This window comes from Cervus canadensis, chromosome 2 (assembly GCF_019320065.1).
Source record: "Cervus canadensis isolate Bull #8, Minnesota chromosome 2, ASM1932006v1, whole genome shotgun sequence".
Classification (NCBI taxonomy): domain Eukaryota; kingdom Metazoa; phylum Chordata; class Mammalia; order Artiodactyla; family Cervidae; genus Cervus; species Cervus canadensis.
Window position 1 is genome coordinate 38,127,710 of NC_057387.1, and position 25,923 is coordinate 38,153,632.

At 35.4% G+C, this 25,923-nt stretch overlaps 1 protein-coding gene across 1 annotated transcript; it reads right to left on the minus strand.

Moving 5' to 3' along the window:
• Positions 1-4,078: 4,078 nt before the first annotated feature.
• LOC122436618 (pancreatic alpha-amylase) lies at positions 4,079-16,718 on the minus strand. Its single transcript, XM_043460497.1, has 10 exons — positions 16,551-16,718; positions 15,912-16,058; positions 11,079-11,276; positions 10,468-10,698; positions 9,509-9,642; positions 8,573-8,695; positions 8,379-8,478; positions 6,612-6,730; positions 6,044-6,169; positions 4,079-4,292 (listed from the first exon to the last, which is right to left on the minus strand). The coding sequence occupies exons 1-10, from the start codon at positions 16,716-16,718 to the stop codon at positions 4,103-4,105; spliced, it is 1,536 nt and encodes a 511-aa protein (XP_043316432.1). The 3' UTR covers positions 4,079-4,102.
• Between the last annotated feature and the right edge of the window lie 9,205 nt (positions 16,719-25,923).

Consider the following 25,923-nt stretch of genomic DNA (forward strand, 5'->3'; position numbering starts at 1 on the left):
AAAAATAGATACAATTTTTTTCACTGATTTGGTAATTTTAGAATATAAGGCAGAAAATACTTTATACCAAATAATGCTCTTCCTCCTCAAATGAAAACTTTTAAAGTTTATTCTTATTGTAGCAGAATTTTGCTGGATGTAAGTCTTTATTTTAATTTTTTTAATGTGTTCATGCTCATTATGATATAGGAAAATATTTTATAGCTGAAGTTTCTTCTACAAAGCCACCAATATTATTATAACCATTAACTTCTGGGAGATTGAGGGTTAGGGTTAGAGTTTAAAGTGTTTAAAAATTTATAGCATGCTTGAGGTGTTATTGGAATGACGGTTAAATCAAGGGATAGTTCTATTATTTCCATCCCCACTGATATAAAAATAGTAAGTAGGATGTTGGCTGTCATTTAAAATCAGTTATTTCAACACATGACAACAGAAGCCTGGAATGAGGACTGATAAATATATGTTTATGCAAATCTGAAACGATTCACAGATTGGCAGACTTATGTGCTAGTGAACTACAGTAGAATTCAGTTTATTTAAACTACACAGATGGGGTCAGGTGGGAGGAAAGAAGTAAACCATAAATGTAATATAAGCTAAAATTAAATGAATGAATTCTGTATTACTATCAGTATAAGAAATGATAGTTTCTAGAATTTTCCTCATGGTAACATATGATTATTTTTCATAGTGATAGCCTATATAGTTAGAAATGCCATTGCTGGTATCAATATATCAAATCTAATAGGGAAGCTTTGACAGGAAATATATTTGTATGTAGTTAGTCTCTTTCTACTTATTCAAACTATTTCCTACTAGTATCCCATGGATCTCCCTCTTTAGCTTCACTATTTTGAAGATAAAAAATAACAGATGATGCTGTTTTATGTGAGGAGATAGGGCAAGTAGTTAAGAGAAAGGGGGGAAAAATCAAGGAAATACTTCAGCTTTCTAAGTGAGTGGTGAAACATAGCAGTAACAAAAGCCTTGCTGAAGACAAAAATTGAAGGTCACATTTTGGATATGTTAGGTATGAGATGTCTGTGAAATACTGAATTAGAGATATGAAGCATCTGTTGTAACAAGAAGTTGAGTCCCAAGAAAAGATCTGGTTTGCAGATATAGGCCTCCATGCTAAAGAATGTGTTTTAAACCCATGGAAACAATTGCAGTCACTTAGAGAGAGGATACAGAAAGAAGAAAATTCAATCCAAATGAGATTGTAGGCCAAACAGAAGCCAAGTCAACAAAATAAAATCTGAAAAAGAGTAATTAGTGAGAGAAGGAAAACAAAGGAAGAGTAGAATCACAGAGACCAAAGGAAAAGAAGATGTGAGATTGTCTCTCCATATTGAGTAGTGTTGTGAAATAGAAAAAGATGAGGACAGTGAAGTACATTGCATGAGAAACATAAATATTTTTTATTATGTTGACGAGTAGATTAAATGAAGTGATGATGGACACTGAAGAGTAAGGAGATGAAAAATGACTAGTGTTGAGGATGTTGAGACTGTGTGATGAAAATTCCAAAGTTTGACTAGAAAGAGAAAAATTGAGGTCATGAATTTTTTCTTAGTTGAAAGATTCTAATATGATATATGTAATCTGAGGGGACTAACATGTCAATAAAAGAAAGACTGCTAAATCAGAAGAGAAATATAATCTAAGCAGTAAAGTCCTCAAAAAGGTAAAAAGGGAGGGAGCGGACTTTGGTAAAATGCACTTTGTTCATTATGACAGGAGGAAAGAAGAGAAAGATCAGGCCAAGTATAGATAGATTTGTGAGTAAAAAGAGGAGAGCATTTCCAAGTTATGGCTTCTATTTTCTTATTCAACTATGAAAATAAAACACCTGATAGTTATAAGACAGAGCTGAGAGCTTTAATAAATCCCACATTGAGAGTCAAGGTGAAGAAGAATAAACAGCTAAAGGATCAGAAAAAAAAAAAAAAACAACTTAGTATAGGGAGTCATGAGAGCCCTATGAAAACATCCATCCATATTAGAGATTAAGACATGGAACAAAAGTCATACAACATCATCATGCTAAAGCTATTGGAAAGAGAAATAATGAAATGAATACGGAGAAAGTAGGAGAAGATTCCTGTGAGCAGACATCCTGGAATGTGAAGTCAAGTGGGCCTTAGAAAGCATCACTATGAACAAAGCTAATGGAGGTGATGGAATTCCAGTTGAGCTATTTCAAATCTAAAACATGATACTGTGAAAGTGCTGCACTCAATATGCCAGCAAACTTGGAAAGCTCAGCAGTGGCCACAGGACTGGAAAAGGTCAGTTTTCATTCCAATCCCTAAGAAAGGCAATCCCTAAGAATGCTCAAACTACCGCACAATTGCACTCATCTCACACGCTAGTAAAGTAATGCTCAAAATTCTCCAAGCCAGGCTTCAGCAATACATGAACCGAGAACTTCCAGATGTTTAAGCTGGTTTTAGAAAAGGCAGAGGAACCAGAGATCAAATTGCCAATATTTCACTGGATCATCGAAAAAGCAAGAGAGTTCCAGAAAAACATCCATTTCTGCTTTATTGACTACACCAAAGCCTTCGACTGTGTGGATCACAATAAACTGTGGACAATTCTGAAGGAGATGGGAACACCAGACTACCTGACCTGCCTCTTGAGAAACCTGTATGCAGGTCAGGAAGCAACAGTTAGAACTGGACGTGGACCAACAGACTGGTTCCAAATAGGAAAAGGAGTATGTCAAGGCTGTATGTTCTCACCCCGCTTATTTAACTTCTATGCAGAGTACATCATGAAAAACGCTGGGCTGGAAGAACCACAATTTGGAATCAAAATTGCTGGGAGAAATATCAATAACCTCAAATATGCAGATGACACCACCCTTATGGCAGAAAGTGAAGAGGAACTAAAGAGCCTCTTGATGAAAGTGAAAGAAGAGAGTGAAAAAGTTGGCTTAAAGCTCAACATTCAGAAAACTAAGATCATGGCCTCTGGACCCATCACCTCATGGGAAATAGATGGGGAGACAGTGGAAACAGTGTCAGACTTTATTTTTGGGGGCTCCAAAATCACTGCAGATGGTGATTGCAGCCATGAAATTAAAAGACACTTACTCCTTGGAAGGAAAGTTATGACCAACCTAGATAGTATATTAAAAAGCAGAGACATTATTTTGCCAACAAATGTCCGTCTGGTCAAGGCTATGGTTTTTCCAGTGGTCATGTATGGATCTGAGAGTTGGACTGTGAAGAAAGCTGAGTGCCGAAGAATTGATGCTTTTGAACTGTGGTGTTGGAGAAGACTCTTGAGAGTCCCTTGGATTGCAAGGAAGTCCAACCAGTCCATCCTGAAGGAGGTAAGTCCTGGCTGTTCATTGGAAGGACTGATGCTGAAGTTGAAACTCCAATCATTTGGCCACCTCATGCAAAGAGCTGACTCATTAGAAAAGACCCTGATGCTGGGAGCGATTGGGGGCAGGAGAAGGGGACGACAGAAGATGAGATGGCTGGATGGCATCACCGACTCGATGGGCATGAGTTTGAGTAAACTCCGGGAGTTGGTGATGGACAGGGAGGCCTGGCGTGCTGCGATTCATGGGATTGCAAAGAGTCGGACATGACTGAGCGACTGAACTGAACTGAACTACATAATTTAATTTTCTTTTATTTTTTAACTCATTAACTATGATAGGGCCTTTTATATTGTAAAAAAATATACAAATGTTATGACTTTGTATGTGAACCATTATTAAATTAGCTACCCTTAACTGTTAGAAACACCTTATGTAAGAAATATAAACCTGGATTAGAGATATGTAGCTGGGCAACTTTATTAACAGTAAGAAACAAATTTTTCATCATGCTTTTCTGAGTTCTGAGAAATTCCTTTGACAAACAGCTTAAAGAGAATCTTCTAAAATGTAACAAAATGTTGATTGCAATTACAATTGTTAAGTATATGTGTTTTTATGTTTTTTTGAGTTTTACAGTTTGAATACTTCTTATAATTTTACCAAAAATTAATGAATTATGAGAAGTTATATATTACATACATAGAAGAAACAAAACACATTTTATTTCTCTGGGTGTATGTATTTAATTCAATTCAAATTTTATAATTTAGAATCAGCATGAATTGCAATAAATGGATCTTCAGCAGAATTACTAATAGAAAAATGAGCTTTGCCATCACTGGAAACACTGATTCGAATCCCTGTACAACTGTTACCACTTTTATCTCCAGAAATAACATCACAATATGTACCAGCAGGAAGACCAGTTTGCAAAGTTTGAGATAATGCACTGTAAAAATAAAATTTAAGATTTAATATGAATTCAACACAATTAAAAGCAAGAATACAGACTCTCTTAAATAGTTTAACTGTGTGCTATAGAACTTTAAGCAGTCAAGGTGTCGATGAAAATAAAATTCAAACATAAAGATTTCTCCAATGGTTGTAACTAGTTTTCTCAGGGTCAACAAAATTCTTATAGAAGATTTAGGAATTTCCTAGTCAATAGTAAATATTATATAAAAAATAAAGTTGAAGAGTATCAGTGAAGATTTGCATGACCTGCTTCACTTAGAGAAAATAATTTTAAATTACTTTAAATGTATCCTCATCTGAACTTAAGAAAATACTGATTATTTTCAAGAACTTAAAGTTGGTTATTTCCTCAAAAATCTTTTTTTTCAAGAGGTTAAAATAAATTTGGGCTGGAGATAAAAATAATCTTGCATTTCTATAAAGAAGTATATAATTTTAAAATATAAAGCTGTCTCATAAATATGTTTCTTCCCTCTCCCTGACAGCTCAATTGATAAAGAATCTGCCCACACTACAGAAGATGTGGGAGACACAGGTTTGATGCCTGGGTCAGGAAGATCGCCTGGACAAGAAAATGGCAATCCACTCTGGTATTCTTGCCTATAAAATCTCATGGACAGAGGAGCTTGGCATGCTACCATCAATAGGGTCGCAGAGTCAGACAGGACCGAACACTATACACATATGACCAAAGACAGAAAAATAAAAGGACTAGTAATGGATTCTTGGGGAAGATAAGTATATACTTTATTTATTTATTATTATTATTTTTTGCCAGTAAAATATCATTTGGGCAAAGAGTGAGCTAAACATGGGTGGAATCTAGTTGGGACTAAAACATTACAAGTGCTTGCAAAGACGACTTCTGAGCTATAATTCCATATGTGAGGGAAACAGTATAATGGAGGCAGAGAATACGTTTCACAAATGAAAAGCCAGTAATGAGATGTCTCAGAACTAAAAGTAAAATATCTCCCGAGGTGAATCAAGACCATAATATACATATTCATCATAAATATATATATGCTTTAAAAAGTATTATTTGTCACAGAGAGATGGGAATGTGAAAAACAAGACTAAAGAACTACATACTAAAGTAGGTAAAAAAAAGAGAAAAAAAGACATTTCAGATCTGAGGCAGTAATTTTCCATTATTGATTTTTAAATTTTTATAAGATATTCTTCTATGGATTTCATGACCTTTTATATTAACGACTTTGTATATTTTGGGGGCTTCTCTGGTGGCTTAGACAGCAAAGAATCTGCCTGCAATGCAGGAGACCTGGGTTCAATCCCGGGGTCAGGAAGATCTCCTAGAGGAGGAAATGGCTACCCATTCCAGTATTCTTACCTGGAGAATTAGATGGACAGAGGAGCCTGGTGGGCTACAGTCCATGGGGTCGCAAAGAGTTGGACATGATTAAGTGACTAACATGTGTATATTTTATGTGAGGTGTATATGTAAGCAGTACACATGCATCACATCTGCCCATGATGTGAAGAGTGCACAAAATATGACTCCACTTAGAAAAGAAAGCCATTATAAATAGAGAAGATCAAAAAAAATCAGTCATCATAATTTTTCTTCTGACCCTCTTCTAATCATTATGTTTTTTTAATTTGCCATCTAAAGAATTTTTCAGATGTGAAAAAAGTAAATGAGCAGGAAAAGAATAAACCAAGAATATATTAGCATAAAACATTATTTCTAATTGATCTACTTACCTGTCATCATTGTTAAAGACAATGAATCCTTTGCTTCCTCTTCCAAAAGCTACTTGGTTGCTGCCATTATCCCACCAGTTTGTAAAAGGCTGACCATCAACTACATTACGGAACATTACCATATTCCTAAAAACAAAAGAGTATGTGAAATGCTGATGATACTTCAACAATTTAAAACAAAACAATAGACTTCCCTGGTGGCTCAGCAGTGGAATATCTGCCTGCCAAGGCAGGAGAAATGGGTCTGATCCCTGATCCAGGAAGATCCCATATGCCACGGAGCAACTAAGCCCATGAGCCACAACTGTTGGGCCTGTGCTCTAGACCTCGGGAACTGCAATTACCGAGCCTGCAAATGTCCTAGAGCCCATGCTCAGCAATAAGGGAAGCCACCTCAGCGAGAAGCTCCCACACCACAACAAAGAGTAGCCCCGCTCACTACAAGGAGAGAAAAGCCTACACGGCAACAAAGATGCAGCTCAGTCAAAAACCAATAAATAAATAAAGGTATTTTAAAAATGCTAAGAAAGTTTACTGTTAGAGAATGTGTCCAAATAAGTATTCTTACCTTATTTGACGCCATCGATGTTCACAGACCCAGTCATTGCCACAAGTAGTATCTGCATTAATAGTGACTTCTTTAATTACTCCATTATTATTTGGTGGCCCGATCCAATCATTAACATCCTCAATTAGTAAAAAAAAAATAATAAAATAATAATCAATTTTAAAAGCTCACATTTTTAACATTACATGTGTCCTTATTTAGGACATCAAACCGAATCTGTCCTGATTTTGTTTTTGTAGTGGCTTCACTTAGAACTCAACTTGTTCAGGATTTGTACTAAGTATATCTTCCCCCTAACTTCTCATTCCCTAGTGCCATATTTCAAACAAGAGTATGATTTTTTTGGTCTCTAATTTTTTACCAAGGAATTGTAATGACTTCTTAATATTATTATAGGCAGTGTGATGCTATTGAAATGGCAAGGACTTTAGTGTTAGAAAATGCAGGACTAAAAGATAGGCTCCGTTACTACTGGCTGAAAGACAGTTAATATACACAACTTCTATGCCTCATTTTCCTCTTCTGTAAAATAAAGATATTATTAATTACTATAAAAATTAAGGTATGTAAAAATCTTTGTACATGATAATTGCTAATAAATAAATATTTCTTTAATCTTTTTTCAATAAAAGTTCTAATCAAAATATCAAAATACTCTTTACTAAATTGACCAAATTTTTATTATTGTGCTTTTCTAATTGGTACTTTCAAGGTAATCATAGGAAAAAATAGATTATGTCTAGGAAGGTTATCAATATCTGTCTTAAATCATATGGTATGATAAATGATGGAAAAGCTAAGAGTTGTTAGCATGCAGAAGTCACGGAGAAGACTTTATGGGAAAAGGAGAAATGAACATATGCCATGACTCCTGCCATCAGAAAAAGACTAATTAGTGGAAATTATAAGAAATTGATTCAATATAAAGGGAAATATCCTAAATATTTAGGATATCTAAGGCTATCTAAGACTAGAATGAGTTGCTGTACAAAGTAGTAGTGGACTTCTCAATTTGTAAAGAACCTACTAGAAACTAGAGGAATATCTATCTGGTTCAGAGTGAAGAGAATTTTCTACTTCAGGTATGAAGTTGCTGTATGATTCTACAGAAATCTTCAGTTTGAAAAGAAAACTTCCCACTAACTTTCTAAATAACTTAAGTCCTTATTTCTCAGTTTCTTTTTAAAATATTTACTCAGATAAATGTCTTTACCATGCTGCTCGAATTTTTCTGATTTTTAGCATTTTCAGAATAGTTAGCAAATTTCTCTTTAATAAATGTATTTTCCTTCCTGCTATACTTTCCCTACTGAACTTCGACTCAACTAGATAATGCCCTTGCATTCCATAAAACTTTCTTTAAAAAAGTATTTAATACTTATATTGCACATACCATGAGCAGGTACTCTTTTAAATTTCTTTGAAGTGTTAATTTGTAATCCTCATATCAACTCTATGAAGCAAGTACTTACAAGTACACATTTTATTCATTGTATCCTTATTTTTAAGTGGTATTTTTTAGAGTGGGTGGGCAAGAGGGTATATTTCTCATACTTTGAAATAGCTTACATACTCTTTATCAACAGAGATCATTCATTTTAATTTTTTTAAATATCCACTGCATTGTTACAAGAACCCTGCCTCAGGTTTTCACTTAATAAATATTTGATAAAATAAATAGTGAATGTTATAGCATTATATGAAATTATAACAAAATTAACTTATTTTTCTTGAGAAGAAGATATTTTGGACAACAACAAAACTTACTTTTCCGTCCACAAAATGTCTTGTCCAACGGTAGCTTGACATCACTCGTGTAAATCCATAGGGATGAGCGAGCATAAATCCAACTCCCATTTTGTACAGTCTAAAAGGCATAAAATTATCTTATTATAAAAGAAAATAATACTTTTAATACCATTAAAATGGTAGGTTTAAAAATGGGGAACTTTGTTTCTTACCTAGCATCCCAGAATGTAAGAATAGATGCTCCCCCAGCTCCATGCCCTCGCTGATTGTCATGGTTATCAACAAAGACAAGTGCCCTGTCAGAAGGCATGAAACCCCAGCCTTCTCCCCAGTTCCTATTAAAAAAGAAAATCTTAAGAATATATATATGTATTCTTTTACAATAACTTTAGAATAATCAAAATGTGCATTTCTTTCAGTATTGCACTCTTTAATGAAATTCTCTCTCTCTAGTTAAATGATTATTCTGTAGGGTTTTAAAATTTTTTAATTTTTAAAATTAATTTATTTTAATTGTAGAATAAACTGAGCTTTTTAAAATTACAAACTATATATATATAATATCTACAAATATATTACATGCATGTATATATGTAGAAATTACTTTAATTACATTCATGTTATAGGAATTTTGCTATAAAACTTATATTAGAAGTTTTAGCATATTATAGTTTAGATGGAGTTCAGAAGGGCCAAGATCCATACCATTTTATACAGAATTGCAAATTGGATTAAATAAGCGTCAACTTTATATTGTTATAAACACTTTAATATTTGAAATTAATTAATATATGTAAAGTCTATAGAATGGCCACATTGTAGGAATTTCATAAATTATAGAATCACTTTAACAAGAACCTGGCTTTCACAAATTATGTGCAAACATTAATTAAATCTAGTACAGTCATATAATGCATAAATTACAATCTCTAGATTGGTGTTGGGTCCCTAAAAAAGCTTCCTTGTGATTGATATTTTAAATAATAAAGATTATCACTTGGAATGTGGGGATATACAGCACTTGTTATTAGTAAATGAATCCTTGAAATTTGTCTAAATAAGAAGGCACTAAGAAGAAAACTCCTGTTAGGGTAACATCACAAATAAATCTATGAAATAATTCAAAGGATAAAACATATTTTATTTACTTTAAGTAAGCCATCTTCTCTCCACTCCACTTGCGAATAACTGTTCCTAGTTTTGCACCATATTTAAATTCTGTCACACGGCCATTTCCAAAGTACTCACTGCTTGTAATTGCCTCACCACCCAGATCAATTACCTTGTCGAAATGAAGAAGAAAATAACAATTTAAATAAAACTTTTAATTAAGTTAAAATTACATTAAAAATAGCTCTATACTATTTTATATTTTATGAAATGCCCCAAATGGTTTTCCTTATATCAAGAGTCTCATTTATCTTTGCTAAAATATATCTATCCTACAGTAGTAAAAGTAACATGACAAAGTAACTTGTCCTGTGAGAATGCTGACCTAATTTAGACTTGCACATAAATTATAAGACTAGCTCATATTTGTATAGCACTTAATATCTGGCTGGTAATATTTCTTGCTACTTGATAAATATCATCTCTTCAAATCTCCAAAGTAAACAAAGACATAACCATTATCATTATTCCTTTCGATAACTTCTGAAAAAATTGTTGCTCAGAGAGGTTAATGAATCAGCCTAAACAAACACACCTAATGGTGATCTAGCCAAAATTTAGAGTCAGATATTCTGTCTTAAGACAACTATATTATTATCTGTCTTCTATAATGGCCTCTGGGGAAATGATACATGACCTGGAGATTTTTGCAGCCTAAATAAATTTTTGTCATTTGGATAACAAACCTCTTGTGATAGAGTTAGACGTACAGTCCCTGAATAAAAGGAGGTTAAGGAACATTCTTCTATGTAAATGATTCAGCCATTAAGCTAAAGAAACTGCATTTTGAATTAAATCTGCCATTTATTTTCTGATGAATTATTGATGATGAACTATTTTCTAAAGAATAATAAATGGTCATATTTTATATGGACACACACACATATATATATATATATATATAGAGAGAGAGAGAGAGAGAGAAAGAGAGACATACCTCCTGGTAAATGAAAGGTTTACTTCCTGAAGGAAACCACTGTGTGTTTAGATTATGCAGTTTATCCAAAACTGCTTTTATGTCTCCAGGCCACATGTGCTTAGAAGCATCAATTCGGAACCCTGCTACACCAATGTCAATGAGATGGTTTAGATAGTCAGCAATCGTGGAGCGCACATAATCTTTCTCCAGTGCAAGATCAAGAAGACTAACCAGACGACAATCCCTGACCTATGGAGGTAAAAAATTTGTGATTGATACATAAAACATCACCTTCACTTGAAAATCCATTCAATTATTCATTCATTTATTCATTAATAGATATTTCAGTAGTGATTTCTTTGCACCAGTCTCTGAGGATATTGACATTCTAGTATTGACATACCTTTGAAATATTTTTCGTTATACAAATGGAGAAAATGGAGAAAAAGTGGATGAGTTTTTCCATTTTGAAAAGTTAAATTGAGGAAAATGTTTTGAATGTTAATATGAGATTCTGAAGTCAGACTTGGGATGCTGTTTTCCTAAACACTCTAAACTAACATTTAAAATGGAGATCAATGAGCTACATATGGATAATAAAAGATGTAGATAGATATTTTGCTAAGTACCTGATAAGCATCATTATAGCTCTCAATATCTCCACTTCCAGTTTTACATTTTCCATCATTAAAATCCCAACCAGAGTATGGGACTGCTGGAAAATCCTCACTTCCAGGATTGAAGTAACTTCCACAAGTACTTCTTGTTCCCGCACTCACGCCACTTCCAGTCATATGATTAATTACAGCATCCACATAAATGCGGACCTGAAAGGGAAAATTTCCATTTCAGTTTGACTTACAGATATAAATTTATAATATTATTAGTTAGATTTTACAGCACATTGATAACATTCCAAAATACTTCTTTGTTATTTTATAATTTATCTTACAATAAAAACAGTCAAGTGTGAAAAGAAATCATTGTGAATTGAAGCCCTATAAGCGTTCTAGAGCTTGGAAAATGTTTATACATATAATAAATTAAGAGAACCCCAAGCTAACAGAACTGTGAAAAAATGCAAAGAGACCTTTTTTTGGCAGTAGATAGGAATCAGTTGAGGCAAAAGAGATTATTATTAGTTATTGAAATTTCCATAGGTCATCCTAAGAAATAAGAAGCCAGACTCTACTATCTATTTAGGATCAGGAGAATAAAGGTAGATATTGTCTCTCATCTCCTTCATGAATCACAGCCATGTTGTGGCAAAAAGGATCTTGTGTAACTCAGTGAAGCTATGAGCTATGCCATGAAGGGTCACCCAAGATGGATGGCTCCTAGTGAGAAGTTCTGACAAAATGTGGTCCACTGGAGGAGGGAACAGAAAACTACTCCAGTGTTCTTGCTGCAAGAACTCCATGAACAACACAAAGAGGCAAGAAGATATAGCACCGGAATATGAGGACCCCAGGTTAGAAGGTGTCCAATATGCCACTGGGAACAGTGAAGGGCAATTATTAATTGCTCCAAAAGAATGAAGTGGCTGTACCAAAGTGGAACAATGCTCAGTTGTGGATGTGTCTGGTGGTGAAAGGTCCAATGCTGCAAAGCACAATATCACATAGGAACCTGGAAAGTTAGATCCATGAATCAAGGTAAATTGGACTTGGTCAAGCAAGAGATAGCAAGAGTATACTTCAACATCTTAGGCATCAGTGAATTAAAATGGATGGGAATGTGCAAATTTAATTCAGATGCCCATTACATCTACTACTGTGGGTAGGAATCCCTTAGAAGAAATGGAGTAGCCTGCATAGTCAAGAAAAGAGTCTGAAATGCACTACTTGGATGCAATCTGAGAAACAACAGAATAATCTCAGTTTGTTTCCAAGGCAAACTATTCAGCATTACAGTAATCCAGTCTAAGGCCCAGCCACTGAAGCTGAAGGACCTAAAGTTGACTGGTTCTCAAAGACCTACAAGACCTTTTAGAACTAACACCAAAAAATAATGTCCTTTTCACATGGGATTGAAATGCAAAAGTAGGAAGTCAAGAGATATCCTGAGTAACAGGCAAGATGCCTATATATTCTTTGTAGCTAAAGATCAAAAAGCTCTATGTATCCAGCAAAAAACAAGATCTGGAGCTGACTGTGGCTGACATGGGGTCCTTATTGCAAAATTCATGCTTAAATTAACAAAAGGAGGAAAAACCACTAGGCCATTCAAGTATGACCTAAATCAAATTCCTTATAATTTACAGTAGAGGTGATGAACAGATTCAAGGGATTAGATCTGATAGAGTGCCTGAAGAACTATGGACAGAGGTTTGTATCATTGTCTAGGAGGCAGTGACCAAAACCATGCCAAAGAAGGGGAAAAAAAAGACACAAAAAGGCAGCGTAGCTGTCTGAGAAGGCTTTAGAAATAGTTGAGGAAAGAAGAGAAGCAAAAAGCAAGGGAGAAAGGGAAAGATATATCCAACTGAATGCTGAGTTCCAGAGAACAGCAAGGAGATTAGAAGGCCTTCTAAAATGAACAATGCAAAAAAGGATAGGAAAACAGTACTCTTCAAGAAAACTGGAGCTACCAAGCAAACAGTTCATGCAAAGATGGGCTTAACAAAGGACAGAAATGGTAAGGATTTAACAGAGGCAGGAGAGATTAAGAAGAGGAGGCAAGAATACACAGAAGAACTATTAAAAAAAAAAAAAAAAAAGGTCTTAATGACCCTGATAACCAGGATGGTGTGGTCACCCACCTAGAGCCAGACATCCTTGAGTGTGAAATCAAGTGGTGTTTAGGAAGTATTTCTACAAAGAAAGCTAGTGAAGGTGTTGGAATTGAAGTTGATTTATTTAAAATCCTAGAAGATGATGCTATGAAAGTGCTGCACTCAATATGTCAGCAAATTTTGAAAACTCAGCAGTGGACACAAGACTGGAAAAGGTCAAGTTTCATCCCAATCCTAAAGAAGAGCAGTGCCAAAGAATGTTCAAACTACACTACAATTGCTCTCATTTTACATGCTAACAAGGTTATGTTCAAATCCTTCAAGCTAGGCTTCAGCAATACCTGAACCAAGAACTTCCAGATGTAAAAGCTGGATTTTAGAAAAGGCAGAGAAACAAGAGATCAAATTTCTAACTCTCATTAGATCACAGAGAAAGCAAGGAAATTCCAGTAAAACATCTGCTTCATTGACTATACCAAAGCCTTTGACAGTGTGGATCATAACAAACTGTGGAAAATGCTGAGAGAGATGGAAATAAGAGACTGCCTAACCTATCTTCTGAGCAAACTAAGTGCGGGTCAAGAAGCAACAGCGAGAATCTTACATGGAAGCACTGAATGGTTCGAAATGGGGAAAGGAGTAAGACAAGGCTGTATATGGCCACTCTGTTTATTTAACTTCCATGCAGAGTATATCATGCGGAATGCTGGGCTGAATGAATCAAAAGCTGTATTCAAGGATGCCTGGAGAAATATCAGTAAGCTCAGATATGCAGATGATACCACTCTAATGGCAGAAAGTGAAAAGGAACTAAAGAACTTGTTGATAAAGGTGAAAGAGGAGAGTGAAAAAGCTGGCTTAAAACTCAACAGTCAAAAGACTAAGATCATGGTATCTGGTCCCATCACTTCATGTCAAATAGTAGAGGAAAAAGTAGAAGCAGTGACAGATTTTATTTTCTTGGGCTCCAAAATCACTGTGGATGGTGACTGAAACACTGAAATTAAAAGACGCTTCTTTGATGAATGATTGGCTCTGAGGCCCCTGCCACACTCAAGAAATATTAGTGCAGCTGCTTTAAAAAAAAAGAAAGAAAGAAACTGCATGTCTAGTCACTTATTTCTTTAAAATTAGCTCATTGTCTGGGATTCAATCTTCTCTCAATATACTTGTTCTAGAACATTATGTACACAGCAAATGTAAACAGATTTGAAGGAGGACCAGGAAAGACAGTTAATATTAAAGAAAAATGTATGTTTTTGCTTCACGTTTAACTTTTTTTTGAGTTGCATAAATGGAAAAAACAAACAAATCCCGTATACAGGATCTGTAAAACTATCTTGTCTATTTAAGTTTCTTGTTCAAACCCCATGCAAACTAGAACTCATTGTGGTACATGGCCATATTTAATTACCTAAGAGCCAAGCAACTGACACTTTGGTTTGAAGAACCTAATCCTTTCTTTCAAAGCAGACACTACCATACTGCATTCTTACTGAGGATTTTGTCTATTCATATGTTGCCATGAATTATCTCCACCACCTTTTCTCTCAAGAATCAAAACCAGCTTGATCTGGGAATCTTCTCTTTTCCAAATGAAATAGAGATGCAATACTTAACTCTCCTTGGTGTTTGTAGATATTGTCTTGTGCATTCCATTTAAAACCATAATCTAGTTTGTAAAAGAGATGGTGACACATGTCAATAAGGCATCAATGACAAAAAAAAAAAAAAAATACTTGGAAGGAAAGCCATGACAAATCTAGACAGTGTGTTAAAAAAGCAAAGACATCACTTTGCTGACAAAAGTCAGTATAGCCAAAACTATGTTTTTTTCAGTAGTCATGTATGGATGTGAGATTTGGACCTTAAAAAAGGCTGAGTACCAAAGAATTGATGCTTTCAATCTATGGTTCTGGAGAAGATTCTTGAGGGTCCCTTGGACTGCAAGGAGATCAAAGCAGTCAATCCTAAAGGAAATCAACCCTGAATATTCACTGGAAGGACTGATGCTGAAGTTCCAATACTTTGGTCATGTGATACGAAGAGCTGAGTCACTGGAAAAACCATGATGTGGGAAAATATTGAAGGCAAAAGGAGAAGAGGACAGAAGAGGATGAGAAGATTAGATAGCACCACTGACTCAGTGAGCATCAATTTGAGCAAAGAACAGGAGATAGTGAAGGACAGGGAAGCCTGGCATGCTGCAGTTCATGGGGTCACAAACAATCGGACACAATTTAGTGACTGAACAACAACAATTCTCTCTCATTATGCTCCTCATCAAAGAGAAAATAATTACAAACCATCATAGTACTTGTGGGAAGGAATACCCAAGAATTATGCGTGGCCATACAATTCACATGAAAGAAACAGCAAATGTTGTAAGTGGAACTCCTAATTCCTAACTGGAAAAGTGTTCCCCAAAAATGTGTACAACCATAATGGTTAAAAGCTGATGTTTTGCTTTATAAAATAAAACTTAACCTTATACATTAGTTGAAGTCTGTGGTCTTAAACTTTTAATTACATCTTCTTTAGTGGATAAATTGTACATATACAAATAGTTATAATAATTAAACATAAGGTAACAATTACATTTTAATTTATAGCTAAAGCATGAGGTAAATTTTACATGTATGAAAACTGTTCTTAAAAGGAACAAGAGACAAGAGAGAGAAATTATTTTTCTATATCATATGTTTAAAGGAAACTTTAAGTCACTTACACCAACATTGTTACATCTGGTCACCATGTCTTTGAATTCATTTTCATTTCCTGATCTTGTACATAACTTGTAGCTAACTGGTTGGTATCTTTCCCACCAAGGTCTTGAAGGGTCAGTAATCACAGCATTTTCATTGGGTGGGGAGACCTACAAATAAAACAATGTTAATAAGTATCAATTTATGATTCACTTTATATCACTGAGAGAAGGCAATGGCAACCCACTCAGTACTCTTGCTTGGAAAATCCCATGGACGGAGGACCCTTGTAGGCTGCAGTCCATGGGGTTGCGGAAGAGTCAGACACGACTGAGCGATTTCACTTTCATTTCACTTTATATCACTGAATATTCTCTAAATTAATCAATAGTCTAAAATTATTTCTGAATCTTTGGTAACTACATTTCTTTAAAATTGGTTGAAAATATTAACATTGCATTGGAAATATCCTTCTGAAAAAAATTTATCTTAGAAATAAAACATAAAGTCACCAACAATTTCAAATTTTTTTCTTCCTCAGAAAGCTTTTATTTAGAGTACTTAACTGTGAAGTAAAATGTCCTAGCTTTCAGACACAGAGGATACTACCACTTACTCTCAGCACAGCAAAGTCTGCAATTTATACAATGAACAATACTCACCTGAACCCCTCCAAATCCTTTGGGGGCTAAGTATCGCTCACATTCAAGAGCAATATCGACCCAGCGCCATTCAAACAGATGAACAATGGATGTCCGTCCAGATTTGACGTGTGGGTCATACTGAGCCCAGCAGAACCCAATCACTGAAAGCAACAGAAAAAACTTCATTTTGCTTTGAAGTTGTCAGTGTTCTTTCCAGCAACTATTTATATTCCTATAAGAAGTATGTATTACAAAGTAAATGTTAACATGAACAAACACTTGAGCACAAACTGTTTACTCATAATCTGAAAAGAAATATTGATAATAATTTAAACAGATGAAGAACATCCATAAAATCTCCCAGGAATGCCATCTAAATGAGCTTTAATAACAATGTTTTCCTTATCGTGGGAATATTAACCTTTTAAACATCCGGCATTATATATACATAAAGTGTGTAATCATGTATTATTTAACGAGGATTAGACCTTATATCTAAAGTCCTTCACTAATAGAAGGAAAATAACAATTAGAGCCACCTGAACTCACAGTCCAAGTATTGCCCTATCTATTGCAAACATTTGCAGTGTTTCAATTTCAAAACGAACAAAATATTCAGTTCAGTTTTGGTTTCACCCCCAACCAAAATTTTTCATTATTGAAGTTTCTGCATTAAGAAGTTAAGTTTCAATACAACATTTTATTGAGGTTAATAATAGATTTAGTCATACATACAATCATAGAATATCAGATATATCAAGAGACTAAATAAAGAGAAGTTAATTCTGTGGTTTCTTTTCCATTAGGACATTATCACAGGACTCTAGTTTGACCAAATATAAGATCTTTAGGTTTATTCACTCCAGGAATGCACACAGAACATCTGAGCAAACCCCTTAGTGAAAGTATTGCATCAAAACATCTATTCCAATGTTCTGGATTTTTTTCAAAACTATAGATTTTACCATCAAAAGCAGTGTCACTGTGAAAAACTTTGGATTCAGATAAGGTAAGTAATTAAATGCTAATGATCACAGTACTGAGGTAAAGCATATTTCACAATATAAGCATAGATGCATTTACATTCTACTTCTAATCTTAAAAATACATTAGGGTAACCAAGTGAGGCAACAAGTCAATTCTCAGTAGACTTATATGTCGATTGAGTAGGGGGCTTTGAACAGCATTAGGGGTCAAAGTGAGCCTGGAGTGATGATTCTAGATAATCAAAAAAGAAACAAAGAATAGATCTGATGATTGAAATAATTCTAACAGCTGTCTAATTTCTAACAGAAAATGATAAAAGTCATTGGGAATTCTAAAGTGTTTCTGCTTGCCTACAGGGGGTGTTCCATTCTATTTTAGTGTTAAGATTCTATGGTCTTAATCTGCAGTAATACAGTTGTTTGTTGTTCTGAGAATAAGAGAAGACAGTGGAGTTTTATCTTGGAATTCAGGAAAATTTAACGTCCATAAAATCCATACACCTAACATTTCCAGTCAGAAATATTTTGTGGTGGGATTAACATAATCAGAGCTGTAATAACAATAACATTTAACTAAAAAAAAAAAAAAAAAAGAACTGAGAGACAAGATTTCTCTCTTTCCCAAGAAATTAGGAAATCCTGAAGAAAGGACTCATGAAGAAAATAAAGACAAAACTTGATCAAATTATTAATGGTAAGGAGTGATTCTGAATAATATAAATGCCTCTATCTCTAAGATGGATTGAGGTCAAGTTCCCATAGATTGATTGGTAAAGTCTAGAGAAGGAAACTATGCATGTAAAGTGAAATTCTTTCTAATATAAATAAATTAAAAGGTGACGATGATTGGATACTTAGGCAATATAATGTTGCAGGAAAGAGATTCCTAGTAGACTAAAAAAGACTGGCACTATTTTTGGCACTAAAAAAGAGCTCTATTTTGGCTTTGGTGCGGAAGTGTGGTTTCAACAGCATAGTCTTTTAACAAGGAAACAGCATCAGCAGGAAAGAGGCTGGTGGTCTATATTAGAGAAGAGGTAGTTCCACTCGGTAGCTTAACAGGCATCAAGGAAGCCATAATGCAAACAAGGAAAATGGCAGGTTGCCACATAATCAGAAGAAAACAATAATGTTTGAGATATTGTGTCACATCTTCCAGGTAGAGAATCTGGAAGACTTTGAGGGCAAGCTGTCAGTGCCACAGTAAATAGAGTTTGAGACATATCATGAAAAATGTGAATCTTCACTGAGACCAGAGTGCTGATATGAACACTTAACTGAGCAAACAAAGATATTGGTTAAAGAAGCCATTTTATTCAGCAAATTTGCACTGTCAGGGAAAATAACAAACGAATTAATTTTGAGTCTAGGATATAGTGAAAAATTAAGATCACATGGAGTAGATCACCCTTGAAATGAGGGGTTATGTGTATGCCAGCAAAGTGATATGGTAAGTGAGTCCAGAAAAGAGAATTTTGGAGATATACTGTAGAGCAAAAAGAAGCAAAGGAATTAATAGGCATGCTTTGGATTTGAAGTGATAAAAACAATCCAGTAAAATATGTTAGTTCTGTGACTAGGAAGTAAGGGATACAGATGGCTTTGGACTGGAATTAAAAACTCAAAAAACCTCAAGACATTTTTTGTCTCTATCTCTTGTCTCTGCATTCCTATGTCTTGGCTTAATTCTCAGGCAGGCTTTTGCTGCACAGTAGCAAAACTGTTCAAATGCAAAGTTTACTTCCGACCAGTCTGGAAAACTCAGAAAAAAAAAAAACAAGCACATCTTTCTCAACAGTTTAAGCCAAAGATTCAAGACTGATTCTTAATTGGTTTCTGACTTGGTTTATAAACCCATCCCTGAACAAAATATCGTGACAAGGAAATGGATTGTCTTGATTATTCCAACCCATATCATATGCCTACCACTGCAGGTGAGAAATAAGGCTGACTATGCCTTAACAGACAGGGCTTCCCTGGTGGCTCAGACAATAAAGAATCTGCCTGTGATTCAGGAGACTTGGGTTTGATCCCTGAGTCAAGAAGATCCCCTGGAGAAGGGAATGGAAACCCACTCCAGGACTCTTGTCTGGAGAATTCCTTGGACAGAGGAGTCTGGTGGGCTACAGTGTATGGGATTGCAGAGTCGGACACGACTGAGTGACTAACACTTTCACTTTCATGCCATAACAGAACAGGTGAAATATGGTCTCTGTGTGATTTCTTAACAGGAAAGCTGTGTGCTGTTACCAGAAAAGGAGAAGATGTTTGACAAGGATAAATATTCATCACATTGCACATGTTGAAATCTTCTGTTCATGTAGATAATATCCTAGAAGATATTATCACTAAAAGTCATTGCTAACTATGGAAGCTATATAATCAGGATGATGGTAATGCAAAGTATTGTGCACATATAAGTATGCTAATACATTGGTAATTTAGTATACAATGTCTGTCTTGAAGTGTCTATGATAAAAGCTGAGTTTGGTTTTTGTTTGATATTTCACATATATACTTGCCTTTGTTATTTTTGTCCTGTATTATTATTCCAAATTCTGAAGATTTTTTTCCATATGACTTTGAGATTCTTCCTATTAAAGTATATAGGGTATATTTTCTTCCTCAAATGACATTATCCTCAAAGCCACTAAATACAGCTTTTAGGCTGATCCACATGTCTTCCTTTAATCAATGAAATATTTTCACACTGAAGCAAGCAAAGGCTTTCTGTGTCCTTTCATGACTGGACTTGGTCCCTGTATTTCTGCCTTGAACCATGAAAAGAATATACCTTGAGTAGCCACTGATTGAAGAAAATGGATCAGATATGACTTTAACTGACAGCCTGAAGTCAAGTCCAGGTAAACTGCAGCATGAAGCAGAGATATCTCAAAGAACCTGCAGACCTGAGAGCAAGAAATATAAACATTTGTTGTTTTAATTGCCTGAGATTTTGAGTTTATTGATTATGCAGCATTACTGAAACTGAAAACTATTCAACTTTTTACACTATTTGTGAGTTACATTCTACTTATTTTCAATATTATGTGTTGTTGTATAAAAATAGTGCTGTAAAAAATAGTAAGAAGATTTGACATATTATAGATTATTTCATAATACAGGCTTCCCAGGTGGCACTAGTGGTATAGAATCCACATGCAAATACTGATATGCAAGAGACAAGGGTTAGATCCCTGGGTGGGGAAGATCCCCTGGAGTAGGAAATGGCAACCTGTTGAAATATTCTTGCTTGAGAAATCCCATGGACAGAGGAGCCTGGCACACTCCATGAAGCTGCAAAGACCTGGACATGACTGAACACACATACATATATTTCATAAATGACTTTACAAAATTTAACTGTTAAACCTCTCAGAAACGGCCTTCCCTTGTGGCTCAGGTGGTAAAGAATCTGTCTGCAATGTAGGAGACCTGGGTTCAATCCCTGGTTTGGGAAGATCCCCTGGAGAAGGGAACAGCTACCCACTCCAGTATTCTGGCCTGTAGAATTCCATGGACTATACAGTCCATGGGGTCGCAAACAGTCAGACACAACTGAGTCACTTTCACTTTGGGTTTCCCTAGTAGCTCAGACGGTAAAGCATCTGCCTGCAATGCAGGAGACCCAGGTTTGATCCCTGGGTCAGGAAGATCCCCTGTAGAAGGAAATGGCAACCCACTCCAGTATTCTTGCCTGGAGAATTTCATGGAGAGAGGAGCCTGGCAGGCTACAGTCCATGGGGTTGCAGACAGTTGGACATGACTGAGTGACTAACACACACCCTCTCAAAAACATTTCCCATGTAAGGTACTGCAATTAAATATAAAAGTATAATATTTTAAAGGTTTCTTCCTGTGCTTAAGTTTAAAAGCAACATATCATGCTCCTATAGCTATTTTCAAGCTGCCTAGGACAAGGAGGAAGAATTGTGAGGACAGGCAATCCAGTCCCTAAACACCCCTTTACAACTCCATACAGAGTAGCCTCATTACTATATTTTTCTTTTGGTAAGTTAAAAAACAAATTTGTAACCTATTTGACTACATAATCATCTTAAATAGAAAATTATAAAATTTCCCCTTACTCCTAAAGGTAATTTGTTTATATATCCACTAATTAAATCCACATGTAAATAGCTAAAAAATAATAAATAACTATGCTAATGATTCATCATAGAGGAAATTTTCCTTTCCTGCACAGTCTAAATAACCACATTATAAAAAGTAGGCATTTTCCCTACCACCCCTTTAACCAAGCCTTTACTAGAATATGTCCCATGTTAAACATTGTTAATTTAAAAGATTCTAGCTATGTGTGAAGGGTACTCTTGAGAGAGGAAGTGAGATAGTCTATCATTTGCATTCATAAGAGTCTCCATCTGTGGAATATATATGTTACTGCTAAATAGAAAATAAACATACTTCCAAGCAACTTTTCAGCTGGTGTGTAAGTAGAAATGATTATTACAGGTTTTGTCACTCAGAGCATTCTTTAGTCTTAAGTGGAAAATGATAGAGTAGGCAGAGACTGATATTTAGTGGCTGGAAGACTGCTCAGAGTCTACTTACATAGCTTCCCCATTAAGATGATATTACCAATGCAGTCATACCTCTGAGTTAAGATTATTTCCAGGAGACTATTAAAAGAATTATTAAAATTTAATTCAGTTAACATAAACATTATTAAGCCATTAAAGCTATGGTTTTTCCAGTAGTGATGTATTGATGTGAGAGCTGGACTATAAAGAAAGCTGAGCACCGAAGAAGTGATGCTTTTGAACTGTGGTGTTGGAGAAGACTCTTGAGAGTCCCTTTGACAGCAAGGAGATCAAACCAGTCCATCCTAAAGGAGATCAGTCCTGAATATCCATTGGCAGGACTGATGCTGAAGCTGAAACTCCAACATTTTGGCCACCTGATGCGAAGAACTGACTCACTGGAAAAGATCCTGATGCTGGGAAAGATTGAAGGCAGGAGGAGAAGGGGACGACAGAGGATAAGATGGTTGGATGGCATCACCGACTTGATGGACAGCTTAAGCAAGCTCTGGGAGTTGGTGATGGACAGGGAAGTCTGGCACGCTACAGTCCATGGGGTCGCAAAGAGTCAGACATGACTGAGCGACTGAACCTAACTGATTCTTGTGAGTTCTTCATGACCAAATGTTGCATAAGGGTAGGAAGGTTTCAAAAGGGAGATAAAATCAAAGACAATCATGGGCCACAGATAGGAATTCCAGGATTCCAAAGCAAATTAAGTATTAGAGAGAGCTCTGAATATTTATTAAAATGTCAGTAGTAAAGAATAGTGGAGAAGGCAATGGCAACCCACTCAAGTACTCTTGCCTGGAAAATCCCATGGACGTTGGAGCCTGGTAGGCTGCAGTCCATGGGGTCGAGAAGATTCGGACATGACTGAGCGACTTCACTTTCACTTTTCACTTTCATGCATTGGAGAAGGAAATGGCAACCCACTCCAGTGTTCTTGCCTGAAGAATCCCAGGGACGGCGGAGCCTGGTGGGCTGCCGTCTATGGGGTCGTACAGAGTCGGACATGACTTAAGCGACTTAGCAGCAGCAGTAAAGAATAGAGAAAATGTATAGAAAGAAACTGTAGTTGAGGTTCTTTTTTATTCATATTCCTTTCTTTATTAAAATTATTTATTTTGACACAAAATGCTTATTACACTTTTAAAACACAAAGAACCATGAAGGAGATCTATTTTTCCTTACTCAATTATCTTTTATTTTTTAAGGAATAGTTACTTTACAGAATGCTCTGGTTTCTCTCTGCCCTTCACTCACTAGAGGAGTGGGTAGTCTTCTGATTATTTGGAAGGAAATATTGCACACATATAGCTTAGTTCCTTCTCTTTCTCTTGGCAATGATTTTTATATGTTGATAAAGATATTTTGCATTTTTCTTCTGGAGTCACTCTGCCTTTCTAGGTGCCCTGCTCCAGTTCAGCCTGTTGAGTATAAATGTCTATTTAATTCTTAAGTTCACTGTTAAGACTGTCATTTGCCCACTGATAAAAACTACAGAGAGAAGTAAGTCAGAAAGAAAAACATCAGTACAGTATATTAATGCATATATATGGAATTTAGAAAGATGGTAACGATGACCCTATTGCAAGACAGCAAAAGAGACACAGATGTAAAGAACAGACTGTTGGACTCTGTGGGAGAAGGTGAGGGTGGGATGATTTGAGAGAATAGCATTGAAGCATGTATATTATCATATGTGAAATAGATTGCCAGTCCAGGTTCGATGCATGAGGCAGGGTGCTCAGGGCTGGTGCACTGGGATGACCCTGAGGGATGGGATGGGGAGGGAGATGGGAAGGAGGGTCAGGATGGGGAACATATGTACACCCATGGCTGATTCATGTCAATGTATGGCAAAACCAATACAATATTATAAAGTAATTAGCCTCCAATTAAAATAAAAAATAAATAAATTTTAAAAAAGAAAAAAAACAAAACAAAAACACCTGTCCTCTGTCCATGGAATTCTTCAGGCAAGAATACTGGAGCGGGTAGCCCTTTCCTTCTCCAGGGGATCTTCCCAACTCAGGGTCTCCTGCATTGCAGGTAGATTCTTTACTGTCTACTCATCAGGGAAGCTCTCTCTTATATTATTAGCTTTTAAATAAAGGCAGTGGTTTGGTTTCTATCTTCCTTACGCCTTTCTTTGGTTTTTCAATAAATTTCACCCCAGAAACTGGGACCATTTGGTAAATTTAAAACTAAACCTCTATGAAATGAAACTATGTTTACCAAAATATGCTTTTCTCAGAAAAATTTCTATTTAGATATTAGTCTTTTTTATTTTCCTTCCCTTTGTTGACTGTTTTTTTTTTTTTAACAAAAAAATGGATACCAATTTCTTCATTAATTTGGTAACTTTAGAATACAAGGCAGAAAATACTCTGTAACAAATAATGCTTTTCCTTCTAAAATTTTCACTGAAGGATAATTTTGTTGGATACAATTTATTAATACTCATTATGATACAGGAAAACATTTCATAATTAAACTCTTTTCTACAAAGCCAGGAATATTCTTAAAACCATTAGTTTCTGGCAGATTGAGGGTTTTTCAACATTTTATATCAAGCTTGAGGTGTCCCTGGACTGACAGTTGAATCAAGGGATAGTCCTATTATTTCCATCCCCAGTGATCTAAAAATAGTAAGCAGGAAGTAGGCTGTCATTCAAAATCAAATATTTCAACACGCAATAGAAACTTGTAGTGAGGACTGACAAATACAGATTTACACAAACTTGAAAGGATTCATATATTCACAGACCTATGTGCTAGTGGACTATAGTATAATTTAATTTCATTTAAATTACACAGCTGGGGGCTGGTAGGAGAAGTATGGAAACCATAAAAGTAATGTAACTTAATAAACTAATTCTGGTTATATCAATTAAAGACTGATAGTTCCTAGAATTTCCCCATGGTAACATATAATTATCTTGCATAGGTAGTGATATTCTATATATTTGGAAATGCTATTGTTGGTATTAATACATCAAATCTAATAGGAAAGACTTGAGGGGAAATATATCAGTCTCTTTCTACTTATCCAAACTATTTTCCAATAGTATCTTATAAATCTCCTTCTACAGGCTCACTAATCAACTGATCTATTTATCACCACACAGTCTCTTTCATTCCTTTGTGCCTCTTTCACACCTTTTCTTCTTGGAAAACTCCTCCCTCTTTTCTCCTCCTTTTAAAACCTCCTTATCTTTTTTTAAAATTTTAATTAGGTCCCATTTGTTTATTTTTGCTTTTATTTTCCGTATTCTAGGAGATGGGTCATAGAGGATCCTGCTGTGGTTTATGTCAGAGAGTGTTTGGCCTAGTTTTCCTCTAGCAGTTTAATAGTTTCTGGTCTTACATCTAGATCTTTAGTCCATTTTGAGTTTATTTTTGTGTATGGTGTTAGAAAGTGTTCTAGTTTCATTCTTTTATGTGGTTGACCAGTTTTCCCAGCACCACTTGTTAAAGAGATTGTCTTTTCTCCATTGTATATTCTTGCCTCCTTTGTCAAAGATAAGGTGTCAGCTTCTGCACAACAAAGGAAACTATAAGCAAGGTGAAAAGACAGCCTTCAGAATGGGAGAAAATAATAGCAAACGAAGCAATAGACAAAGAATTAATCTCAAAAATATACAAGCAACTCCTGCAGCTCAATTCCAGAAAAATAAATGACCCAATCAAAAAATGGGCCAAAGAACTAAACAGACATTTCTCCAAAGAAGACATACAGATGGCTAAAAAACACACGAAAAGATGCTCAACATCACTCATTATCAGAGAAATGCAAATCAAAACCACGATGAGGTACCATTACACACCAGTCAGGATGGCTGCTATGCAAAGTCTACA